This window comes from Aptenodytes patagonicus, chromosome 21 (genome assembly GCF_965638725.1).
Source record: "Aptenodytes patagonicus chromosome 21, bAptPat1.pri.cur, whole genome shotgun sequence".
NCBI classification, from domain to species: domain Eukaryota; kingdom Metazoa; phylum Chordata; class Aves; order Sphenisciformes; family Spheniscidae; genus Aptenodytes; species Aptenodytes patagonicus.
In genome coordinates this window covers 3,777,501-3,789,403 of record NC_134969.1, presented here as the reverse complement: position 1 = coordinate 3,789,403, position 11,903 = coordinate 3,777,501, and the positions used below count along the sequence as shown (strand labels likewise).

General features: G+C 39.6%; 1 protein-coding gene across 9 annotated transcripts in view; it reads right to left on the bottom strand.

Annotated features, from left to right (window-relative positions):
- Positions 1-632: 632 nt before the first annotated feature.
- The window catches only part of SRRM1 (serine and arginine repetitive matrix 1), a 19,702-nt gene continuing 8,431 nt past the window's right edge, over positions 633-11,903 (bottom strand). For 3 of the 9 annotated variants that reach the window (XM_076357153.1, XM_076357161.1, XM_076357160.1), the window contains 12 exons: positions 11,852-11,903; positions 11,173-11,292; positions 9,370-9,641; positions 9,145-9,225; positions 8,719-8,805; positions 7,898-8,042; positions 7,590-7,631; positions 5,581-5,685; positions 4,759-5,220; positions 3,669-3,855; positions 2,711-2,905; positions 633-2,489 (listed from right to left, as the gene is read on the bottom strand). The exon at positions 11,852-11,903 is cut by the window's right edge and continues 152 nt beyond it. In XM_076357153.1, the coding sequence (XP_076213268.1) occupies positions 2,385-2,489; positions 2,711-2,905; positions 3,669-3,855; positions 4,759-5,220; positions 5,581-5,685; positions 7,590-7,631; positions 7,898-8,042; positions 8,719-8,805; positions 9,145-9,225; positions 9,370-9,641; positions 11,173-11,292; positions 11,852-11,903 (1,853 nt within the window). In that variant the 3' untranslated portion in view covers positions 633-2,384. The remainder of the gene's footprint in view (positions 2,490-2,710; positions 2,906-3,668; positions 3,856-4,758; positions 5,221-5,580; positions 5,686-7,589; positions 7,632-7,897; positions 8,043-8,718; positions 8,806-9,144; positions 9,226-9,369; positions 9,642-11,172; positions 11,293-11,851) is intronic. The other 6 variants (XM_076357155.1, XM_076357154.1, XM_076357156.1 and 3 more) reach the window with 6 other exon arrangements.

The following is an 11,903-nucleotide window of genomic DNA, read 5'->3' as shown; positions in this document are numbered from 1 at the left end:
GTTAGTATTTGAACGAACGGCTAAGCGGGAAGGAATTAAAATATTAAACTAAACACAATTTAGAAGTTTTATTCTTCTTAAAGAGCGTATTTAATTGCTCTTTTCAAACTTAAACCATTCTTTATGGCTAGATGTTAAAAAAAAAGGAAGGAGCACCTAACAATGGAAACTCCAAAGGACAGAAAAAGGTGGGGGAAGAGCCGGCAGCCTTGGGAAGGTCTGCCCTTCCTTCACGGCTTGTCCAAAATCAACAGCGCGGTCCTTCAGCAAAGCGCGGTCCTGGAGGCAGGAGATGAAAAATAGGTATGAGGGAAGACAAGCAGTCGGTGACTCAGGTACTGAATATATTTAAAGGAACTTCTACCAGTCCTAAGATTAAAAGGCACACAGAGGTCACAAAACCCAGATGAAAGTGAGATGCAGATCATAAAGAACGAAGCGTTAACTCCTTGCGAAGCCTGCACACGTGCGGTCTTTTAAGACTAAATTTCAGAATCATTTGTGCTGCCAAGGAACATCACAGGGGGGAAAAAAAACAAGTAAGAACGAGGCAAAGAGATTAGCACGGGATGTCGTTCGGTTCTGTAGTTTCATAAGCACCAAATCCACTCAGATGTACTTTTTAAAATGTGTTTGTCCAGAAAGTTCTTGGAATTTATTATACACATTTAATAACAGATGATACTCAACATTCAAGTGTTGAACTAAGTTTACAAGCACTTTAGCATACAATGTATACTTCTGCTAAGAAACAAAAGATTCAGCATATAAGGAAGTGCAGAAGGAAGCTACTTTAAAGAGATCCCCTTCCATCCAGTATCTACATAATACCTGTTTTATTTTAAAACCCTACACGATGTCAAGTAAAAAGACTAATCAAATATCTACACTTAATCGTGCACGACACATCTACTGCAGATGCAGAACAAAAATTTTCAAGAGCATGTTCCATTCCTCCTTCCAGAGGAACCTTAGACTTCAGAATTGACTTGGTTTCAGCAACAGAGCTGGAATTTCTTAAAAAAAATCCGACAGTAGCACTCCAGCAAGTTTCAAATATGATTATGAGAGAGGCAGCGAGCCGCCCGGGGTCTTCAGAGGAGCATTCAAACCAGTGTTTACACGGCTAAAGCCTGGAACTGAGTTAATGCAAGCCTGCCGTTCATTTCTTGCAGGACCTTGAAACGTTTTACTTGCTATGACAAGCGATTTTCACCAGCAAATATGTCGTTTGTTTGTTTTAAGCTTATCCATCCTAACAGAGTGCTGACCAGGTGCCTGGTTTACTCTTGCTTTGCAAGAACACCAATCCAGACGCAACTGGAGCATCACTGAATTAACAGAGGGCTGTTTCTGCTACCCCAGGACAGTTAAAAACAAAAGCCCCAGTTTTTCAGAGGCCGGCATACTGGATCAAATACTTTTTCATACCTGTATTCATTAACCCTGTACAAAAGAAAGCTGATTAGCAAATGTAAATGTTCATATAAAAATAGCCAACATCTGTTTAAATTTAGAAATTTATTTTGTTTAATCCACAAGCTTTATATAGCTTTAGTTAAAAAAACAAAAACAAAAAACAGTGAAAACATGACAATATCCAAAGTTCAGGTTCCTCAAGCTTTCAAAGACCACATCTCTGAAAGTTGCTTATACCATTCAGAAGAACCGTAACGAGACAAGATTTATGAACGGGGCAACGACATCTCACAAACAAAATTTATGTAACTGAAGGAATTTTTCTGGGACTGCTGATCATGGAAACTGCCCTTTAAAAAAAGAACATAAAAATACAAATGAAATTCCAGTGTTCCAAATCAACATGTTACATCAATATAAACCCACAGTGTCCTGGTAAACAACATGCTTTCATTTATGTACCACTCTAAACTGCTATTCTTGATTCGCTTTAATGGAGACTATACAGGCAACAGTAGAAAGCATTAAAATATACGTACTTCCTCGGTAATTCTGCAGTGGTTTTACTTCTGGGCAAGCTTACAAACCACAAAGGTTAGTAGCGTAATGTAAGTGGATACAAAAGAAGTCAAATGGGACCCTCGCAAATTATGCTAAAGGCTTTGTTGAATTTCAAAAGAAACTAGGGAATCGACGGTCATGTTTAAAACCTTCAAAACAAATTCCTACTGCTTCTAAAAAGTCTCACTCTAAATGAAATTATGTTGACTGTCAATGAAAGAATGTCACTAGTACACTGTGGACACCTTTTGTAATGTAAATCCATGCCCTTTGTACATGGTGAACCTCAACCTAGCAATTATTACAACAAATGTTATATTCTAAAGCTCAAACACATTTAGCAATTTGAAATTGAATTCTGAGTACAAACCAAATAAAATGTACATTATATCAAAGGATTCAGCCTAGGATGGTGGTGACACTTGCGCCTTCCTCATTGACCTCAGTGCCTTCTCCCGCAGGTGTTTTTCTAGATCATCAAGGTTGTCTTCTGGTTCACTCTCTGTCTCCTTCAAACAAAGACAAGGCATTTCTTCAAACACTGAAAGCTAAGCCAGGCTGCAGCCCCCCCCCCGTACCGCAAATCGTCGAGTAAAATCATGAGACACTACGTAGCATTTCTGAAGCGAGACTGCCGTTTAGACCCTCAAGAGTACTACGCGCATTCATCTCCATCTATTTTCTTACACCGGACTGGGACAAAAGCAAAGCACAGGCACCAAATTCCTACCTTTTTGGGTTCTGTCTCTGCTTCCTGGTCTTCCTGTGCCGAGGTGGTATCTGCTGCAGCCACAGCGGCAGCTGCTGCAGCCGCTGCAGCCTTCTCCTTCTTATGTTTTTTGTGTTTCTTGTGCTTTTTATCCTTTTTATGCTTCTTATCCTTCTTTTTCTTCTTCTTCTTTCCACCCCCTTCTTGATCTGAATTCTGTAACGAACAATTCAACAGATATTACATTCCTAAGGCTTCCAAGTGTTGTTAAAACAAGCCCACAACCATCCTGGGAAACTTGAACGGACTGAGCAACATCTGAAACTCAGTAAACTCAACACCGTCTTCAGAACAGGGGGGAAAGTCACATTCCCCATCAACTGACAGAAGCAGTCCTGGAAGACAGATACTGTAACGCACGGCTGTGCTGCGTCTGTTCAAAACGGAACGTAACACCGTGCAAACTCGATGTGCTGGTCACAGCGATGGCAGGCAAGCCTCCTCATAAAAATTAATACTGCAGGTGGAGCCCAACTCCCTCAAACACTCCCCTGGCAAAGAATGGAAGCGTCCCTAGGAAACACCTCAGGAGAACAGATAAGGATGCCAAACAACCTGTTCTCTTCCTATTAGGAACAGCCTGAGTCTGCATCTAAGTCTACTGAGCATAAATAAGACCACCTCATGCTGTGGACCATGATGAAACTCATGTAGTCTCATGAAATGGGAAAGCCTTTTCTTCCAGAAGTTAAAATTGATATACACCACCACTTTTTTTTCAGACTCAGAGATGTTAAGTTTGAAAAATTTATGCTACAAATTGTTTTTAAGAAGTTTTTTTAACTATGAAAAAAAAAAATCACTCCAAGGATTTTTTTTTTCATGTGAATAAGCTTAGAGCTGTTCAGCAGCTAAGTCTTCACGAAAACAACTTGCCATATAACGCAAAACAGGATTGCTTTTATTAGCAAACAAATACCCTTGCAGGCGATGGGCTCTGAGTTGGGCTTTTAGCCTTTTTTGCAGGTGACCAGTTTGCAGAAGGGGAACGAGACCGAGTAGGAGATGGAGGTCCTTGATGTTTTTTCGGTGCTGGCTCAGGTGATCCTGACGCAGACCGTGATGAAGACACCCGTCTCGCAGATCGTGGACTTGGCGTGGAAGCCCTTAAAAATAGAAGAGCTACACTTAGATTCTAGTGTTAGAGATACAAGAGACAAAACAAGAAAGTAAAAGTTAACGAAAAAGCCAGATGAACATACGCGCTTCTAAGTTGGTTGAGCTGCCACTTAAGAACTGAGTAGTTGCTTTGCTGGCATATGGTACAAAAGGCAAAACAATCTAATACCACCGTGGATCCATAATGCAAAAGGATATTGCAACTTGATAGCTTGTGAATACTACTATCGTTGTTCAGGAATGATTGCTCCCTTTCTTCCGATATTACTAATTTATAACCACATTAAAAGTCAAGAGAATAGCAATGCTATTTTATCATCCAATGAAGAAAGAGTGCAAGACATTGCCTTCAGCTATATTGTCTTTCTGAATTAATAAGCCAGCACCATACTTTTGACTATCTGCTCCTAAGAGCAGCATCACACTAAAGAAAACTGCTAAAATTCTAAACGTGGGGGGGTTTTCCCCTCTTGGATGACCACTTAGAAATTATTTATGAGCTAATGAAAAGCGTTGGTTCCCTTCTGCAGTTAGCTTTAAAATAAGAGAAAGCTCATTTCTCTTTAAACAAAACTAGCAACAAAACTTCTCTCAAACTTCTTTTCACCTGCTCAGTCCCAGTGTTTTGTTGTGCTATTAGAAGACTCCTCAAACCCTACACAAAGCCTCTTTAATGCTTCTCCCCATGTTGCACTTTATTTTAACAGATGCTTCCAATCTAATAAACTTCCGAAAAGCAACGTTATGATGGTGGAAGCTGAACAGAGCCACCAACACTTGAGCAATCTCAAGATATGAGAACCATTTTAATGCTATTCCCACTGCATTAAAGCAAGACAAACAAAAACAACCCTCACAAAACCACCAACAATAAAGACAGATTTTTTTACTTTGTCTTCTTGGGTTCTGGCGTTCTTGACACCCTCCTGATGGGTCTAGTGCTTGGAGATGGAGACTGTCTTCTCTGGGGTGAAGCTGAAGCTCCCCTTCGTGGTGGTGGTGGGCTTGCAGAGGTATGAGAAGCTCTAGGCCGTGGTGAAGGTGAATGCCTTTTGTTTTGTGGTGGAGAACGTGTTTCCCGATTGGACCTACTGGGAGGAGATCCCTTCCTGTGCTTGGAAGATAGCGAAGGTGAACGCCTTTTAGCAGCTGGCGAGCTCCTTTGTTTTGGCGGTGGTGAATGGGAGACTCTGCGTTTTGACTGTGGAGAAGGTGATGCCCTTCGTTTAGGCGGGGGAGGAGGAGAAGCCGTTCTTCTCTTAGGTGGTGGAGAAGGAGAATATCGTCTCTGTATCGGTGGAGAGTATCTCCGCGGAGAAGGTGAGCGTCTGCGTGGGGGTGGTGATGGAGACCTACAGAGAAAACAAACGTTCAGGTGCCACGTAGGCATGTGAATTAGTTACAAGTGTCTTGCAATTCGCCCAAAGAGGGGAAATAGAATTCCTCTAAAAATTCTTTAAAACTTTACTTAATACCAAACTTTTTCAAAATCAGCTTAATGGGTGTTATTCAGCAATATATATATACAGCAATCAAATGATACCCAGGCCACACACCCACCACGCAAAATCTCACTAGCAAAACTACATTTCCCTCAGTAACTGTGAATCAAGGAACTGGTTTCCTCAATCATGGCATTTCTTTTTACACGTCATAGTTGGAAGTCAACAAACCAAAAGCAACCACTTCATGACAAAAATGCAATACACTACCTTCGACGAGGTAATGAAGGTGACCGCCGCCGCCTAGGAGGAGGGGCAGGTGAAGGAGAGCGTCGCCGCCTGGCTGGTGGGGGCGATGGACTTCTCCTCCTCCTACTAAAGAGATAAAGGGATTTCTCAGAGAAGTTGCAATTGAGCCATGTCATTCTTTTTTGTTCTTCTGCTTTCACTATACAAAATCATCTTGTTCACGCACTTCAAAATGAAATTCTGTTAGAAGACGGAAAAAATATACTCGTCTTTCTGAAGAGTGTGAGACGACACATAATTTCACTGTAATTTTCAGAGCCCACTACAGCAGTCATGAGACAATTTCACATTCTACTTAACCTGGTCTATTCACATCCTGTAGCCAAAGAGGAAGCCCAACTCTCTCCCATTTTCTTCTCCTGAAAGCTCATTCCTGCCGTTTCCCTTGCACTGAATCTAGTGATCATCTAATGAGTCAGACCAGCTTACTGATCCACCAGGAGACTAATCCAAAAACACACCTTTGTTGTCATGCAGTGGCGTGATTGCTAGATCCAACACAAGGGAGGAACTGGGATTGCCCAGCCACGTCAGGCAGACCAAAACCGCGTTCAGCAGCAGTCTGAAGTTGGATCAGATTAAACAGTGTGAAACTGTACTCTTGAAAACAACTTTTATCTATAGATCTGAAATCCAAAATGACTTATTTCTTGAAATGTAGAGAAAAATCAGAGCTGTTGCTAAACTGCAGCTACCTGAATTAAAATTATTCACAAAATGAGCCATTTTCTGCTCTGCAAGTTTTACAACAGACTTCTGGGACGGGAAATTTTAATCAAACACATACTTTCCTAGAGTTTTAAAGGAGAAGAATATTGGTATTTTGTAAAGTAAAACATTCCTTTTTTTAAAAAGCAATTCAGACAAAATGACTGGATAAAGGAAAAAAATGAGAGTAATGAAAAAAGCAAAGCAGCTTATCTACATAACCTGCGACTTCATTTCAAATACACTGGCTGTTGTTCTCCAAGGCAATGAGTTACACTTTTTATAGATAAGAGTTTGCTCCAAAAGACAACGTTCTTTTATTATCCAAAAAAATACCAACCCTCAAATGTCATGGTTGCCCTAGTTAAACGTGTATTTACACAATAAGGAGTAGGTGAACTTAGTATGTTGCAAAATAGATGAAGATCTTTGAATTCCAATCTGTTTTACATAGAATTGTTTGACAAGATCCATAATTAGAATGGTCTACATTTGTAGAATTAGTCATACTTAATCTCATACATCATTATGTACGCTGCAACTATATTCTAGCTAAGTCCTGATTACAGATTGCTCACCAGGGTCATTACATCAGATTAATAAACCCATCAAGCACCCAGCTTCCCGCACCTTCCTATATTCTGAGATCAACAGAGCAAGCAATTTCACAAATGAAAGTCTTAACAATATTGCTTACATAAAAAAAGAGAAAATAAAGTAGGTGTTCACTACTAGTCTACTACCAGTAGTTCCAAATATCTCATGAATGCAGGAATAAGACTTTAGAAAAATTCCAATTATCTGTGACCCAGAACATCAAGATCTTAAATCACTCGTTGCAAGTCTACGGAAGGGTTTTAGCCAGAACGTCAATGGCAGCAAGAATACAAAGTAAAGCTCACCCACCTTTCAAATCTGTGTATATGGAACAAGAAAACCCCTGAAGAATGCAAGCATTCCGTTGTTTTCAGGCATCGGTAAGATGCTAATAACATTAATGTTTTTAGCTGTTACAGGCTTATGTGAATTAACAAATAGTGAACAATGAAGGAGATGGAGCAGGTGTTCCTCTTTTTTTTTTTGCCAGTGAAATGGTCCCAGATCCAACGCATTAAGGAACACATCAGTCTGAATTTCCCTCACCTTACTACTTTTGAGTGCGCAAGTCCAAAGGACAAAGGATGGCAAGTACTTATCCATGACAAAATAAATGAGAGCCTGTCTAAATGATTTTCTGTTTAACAGATTAACTTCTAACCAACCTTTTCATCACTGGCGATTGCCACCTCTTTTCCATCTGCATCCTGATAGCAGTGGAGGAAAAACAAAACAACACAAATCTATCTGCCATATATTTGAGGCAAAAATGAACATATTCAAATAAAGTTCAGAGTAATTCTTACCAAATGAGCACAACAAGAATGCAATCTTGAAACAAGATTGGGCAAACTGGACACGACTTAATTCTGTTGTGTATGTGCTGACAGTTGCATAGCAGACAAACAACAACATGAAGTCAATAGTTAGGAAAAAAAAGATGTCAGTTACGTTCAACTTAAGAAGAAATTACCGAGGGGAGGATTCCTTCTGTCGTTTTCGTGGAGACGGTGATGGACTGCGTGAATGTGAATGGCGTCGGCGTCTACCAACTTCCCCATTCTTCACATTGGATCTTTTAGGTCTTTCCTCTTCAGATGAAGATGAAGAACCAGAATCTATAAATGTAGAAGAATCACTCTCTGGAAAATTATTCTCATGACACTGTTAACACAGTTACTGATAGGGTTATAACTGCGGTTTAAACTGCAGTACTAACCTCCTCTCCCACAAAATAAGAAACCTCTATTTGAAAGCAGTTCAACTAAAAATGTTAGTTGAAGTCAAGCGATAAATAAATCCATCGGAGCCAAGTAAAATATTTGCAGCAACCTAACTGTCCACATAAAATTCAACTAGCCAGGTAATTTAAAAGGTGAACTGCAGTTACTTACAGAAACATGAAGTGGACAAAAACCTACACTAGGCCCAGGTTAATTTACTGATCTCAAGCATACAAGAGTCCAAAATATTAGGAAATAACCTAATGCAACAACAGATTAAGTAATCCATAGCAAACAATATTTGCGTGTGATGTTAAGAGTTTAAAAGTGCAACTTTTAAAGATGCGAACCAATTCACAGGAGATATACCATAACCTTTAAAAATTATACTTTATTCTTCATGAGTAATAATTAAAGTGATTTCATTATCAGTGGTAAATCTAGAATTAAGTTTACAATAGCGCTGCAGTGCACATAGCAAATAATTTTCATCAGTATTTGAACTTAACATTAACTACTTCCTGCAAAAGTAAACTGCAATCCAGTTTTAGGAAATCTATATCATCCATACCAGATGAAGACTGTTGATTTTGCCTTCTGTACTGACGCCTCTGTTGAACAGAGTCTGCTGCAGCCATTTTACCACCTTTATCTTCCTCTGAAAAGGTACATACATGGACAGAATATTTAAACCGAAGATACAAATTTGCCTTATTCAGGCAGAAGCAAAGTCGTATTACAGCAGATCATCAAGCATGCTCCCCCCAAATTCTTAAGATAACATTGAGGCTGGAATACACTTTGGCTGAGCTTTTTCCAAGAGAGCTTGGATGGAGTATTTGAGGCAGTATGAGTGATCATCTTTATACCTCTGAAAACTCTTGCTTTCAATGCCAGTCTATCAAGAGTGTTCAGCACTTTACCACTACCTTTTATTGTCGTGCATCTTTGATTAAAAACCCCACCCAAAACCAGTGTTGAAAAGTGAGAGCCATACCTGATTCAGACAGTTCTGCTTTCCTTGGTTTTGGTGCTGGCGAAGGAGATTCTCTTTTTTCGGAACTCTTATGTTTGGGTGCTAAAAGATAAAGTCAAATAACTTGGTTGCAATTTGTTACATTCTTGCATGCTTTTCTGCTCATACAAACCGTACACACCGTCTTTGAGACAACAAAAGCACAAAATGATAAAGCTGCTGGAATACAAATTTTTATTTGATTACCTGATGTTCTGCTAGGCGAAACAGAGCCACGGCTTTTTCTTGCACGATTCGACTGCTGGGGTGTTGGAGACCTACGTGGTTTTGGAGGTGGACTTGCTGGTGGGGATGGTCTGTGCCTCCGCCTAGGAGGGCTTGCCGAAGGAGAGAGCCTACGCGTTTTACGAGGAGGACTGGATACAGTTCTTTTAGGTGGTTTCTTTGGTGGTGATCGGGAACGTGAGGAGGAGGAGGAAGAGCTACTGCCAGATAAGGATGCTGATGACCGTCTTCTCCTGTAAATTAAATATAACATTAGATTCTGACTAGCCAGCTTAAGGCATGTTTGAGCACGAACACAGAATCGCATTTGTTTGCAAGCACATATATAGAGCCACATACAAGAGCACTTCCAAAACATGGTGGACAGCCTTCAACACTTGGTTTGTAGAATAGGAGAATAACCACCAATCTTTCACAGTTATTTTTAAACTACATAGTGAGCAAAAAATTGTTAGTGTTACCTTTGCTTGCTTTCTGTCAATCTACAGACTACAACTAAGCTTTTCTCCTGGGAGCAATTAGTTTTCTTTGGGCTCTCTTAACTTTTGGATGGTTAAGAGAATTCTCCGTGTTAGCACGTGTGATTTAACGATCTTCAGAACAGATCTGTTTAAGAGTTTAGTGTGCAAGTATGCTAAAAAGTTTTTATACCAGGAGGTAAAAATTTCAGACAACTTAACTATTCAGAATCAATCTACCCATTCTTATCTTTTAGTCTTTCATCTTTACTTTATCATTTTAAAAAGGTAGGGCCTCTAGAATTCTGCGGCAAAATTTGTGGCAAGTTCTGTTGCAATTGTGTACCTGCAGAATCCACCTTTGGCTGCAGAATTCCTGAGAACCTGGAAAAAAGAAACCCTACCTTGAGTGAGATAAACATTTGCTGAAAGGGAGCTCTTGTACATCTTGCAACATACATGTTTGATACTTTTCACAGTTTTCCCGGTAACTGTGTGAAATGAACATCTTTACAAACTCAGGGAAAAAAAAAATAGTCATCACCTTGTCATAAAAAGGAAGAACTGTTCCTTCCTAAAAAAGAACAACTACTGTACACAGGAAGCATCGCTTTAATTCTCTTCCTGTGAAGAAGGTAGGAATCTATTCTCTTCCTCTGAAGACAAATGTCTACTTTGACATTGCCATAAGTATGTAATTTTCTTTGCAAGGCAACTCAGAGCTTTGCTACTAGAACAATTGCTTATGCTGTCAAAAATGTAACCTCCAACATCAGAGAGCAGACCTTGAGGATTTTTTTAAGTAAAAGAACATGAAGAGTAAACACATTTCAAGTCAAAATTTAATTCTTATTTTAATTTTATGTGATGGAAATGTAAGTCATAATTAAAAAACTGCCAACAAGTAAAATCCAGTTACTTGTTCTAATTTCTTCCCCAAGCAGGGAAAAAAAAGTATTAAGACTTAAGCAAAAAAGTCATAAAAGATGTCATGTCAATCTAGGCTGGGAGCTATCCAGAGCCATTTGAAGAAGTTACAGTTCTGAAATTGCCACTTTTCAAAAAAGGTGGAAGTCTCATCACTATTTCAACTCAAAGGAAATCGTTTCACAGCTACTATTATGTTCCCCCACAACACACTTATGAAATACGACACTGCAGTTTTTCCATCACTCAAATCATGTACCTGACAGCACTAAGGTAAGGTCAACAGGGTAATTTTGGTAACGCTCATTCCTCACAACTTATGTTCCCTTTAACTTTCAAAGTTTAACATTTTCAGTTGTCTCAAAAAAGGGAATCTTACCGCCTCACAGGGGATCTGCTTCTTCTGTGTCTGGGTGGGGGAGGCATTCGCCTTGGAGGGCTCCTTCTCCTTGGAGATGGCCGTCGTCTTGGGCTTGGTCGCCTTCTAGGGGAGTAAGACCTGTCACAATCAAAAATTCAAATGAAAAGCAACTATCTAATTTTCAGATTTGAGGAAATTTATCCTCAGGGCACTGAGTGTAAAGTTGCTTTTCTCCAAGTACATCACATTAAAATGGCATTTAGATTATGATGCAAAGTGGTACATTCAGACACAATCAGTGCTTTAAAATTTACCAACATCTCTCTGCTAAGAAGTAAAATAATCCAAAAAAAGGAAAAAAAAAAGTAATTTACAACATCTTCAGCATCAAACCTATCTCCTAAAAGAAGGCTACACAATTCCCACTAACAAGTGCCATACTCAGCATTAAGTACCCCATTCTTTCGCCAGTCAGTGTTAGTCACTGTGAGCGTCTTCTCATGAACTGATAGGAAGAAAACAACTCCCAAACACATTTATCCATCGAACGCATCTTTCTCATTTGGCCTAAAACATCCCGTAGCTCAACAGCTCTAAAAACATCACTGCTTTCACTGAGAACATTACATTAAGTGGCACCTTCAGAAGAAAATACTCACTTCTCAACCTTCACAATCAAGATAAATTGAAGTCCTACCTTGACCGTGATCTATGACGCCTTCTTGGTCGAGAATGAGATGGAGAACGTG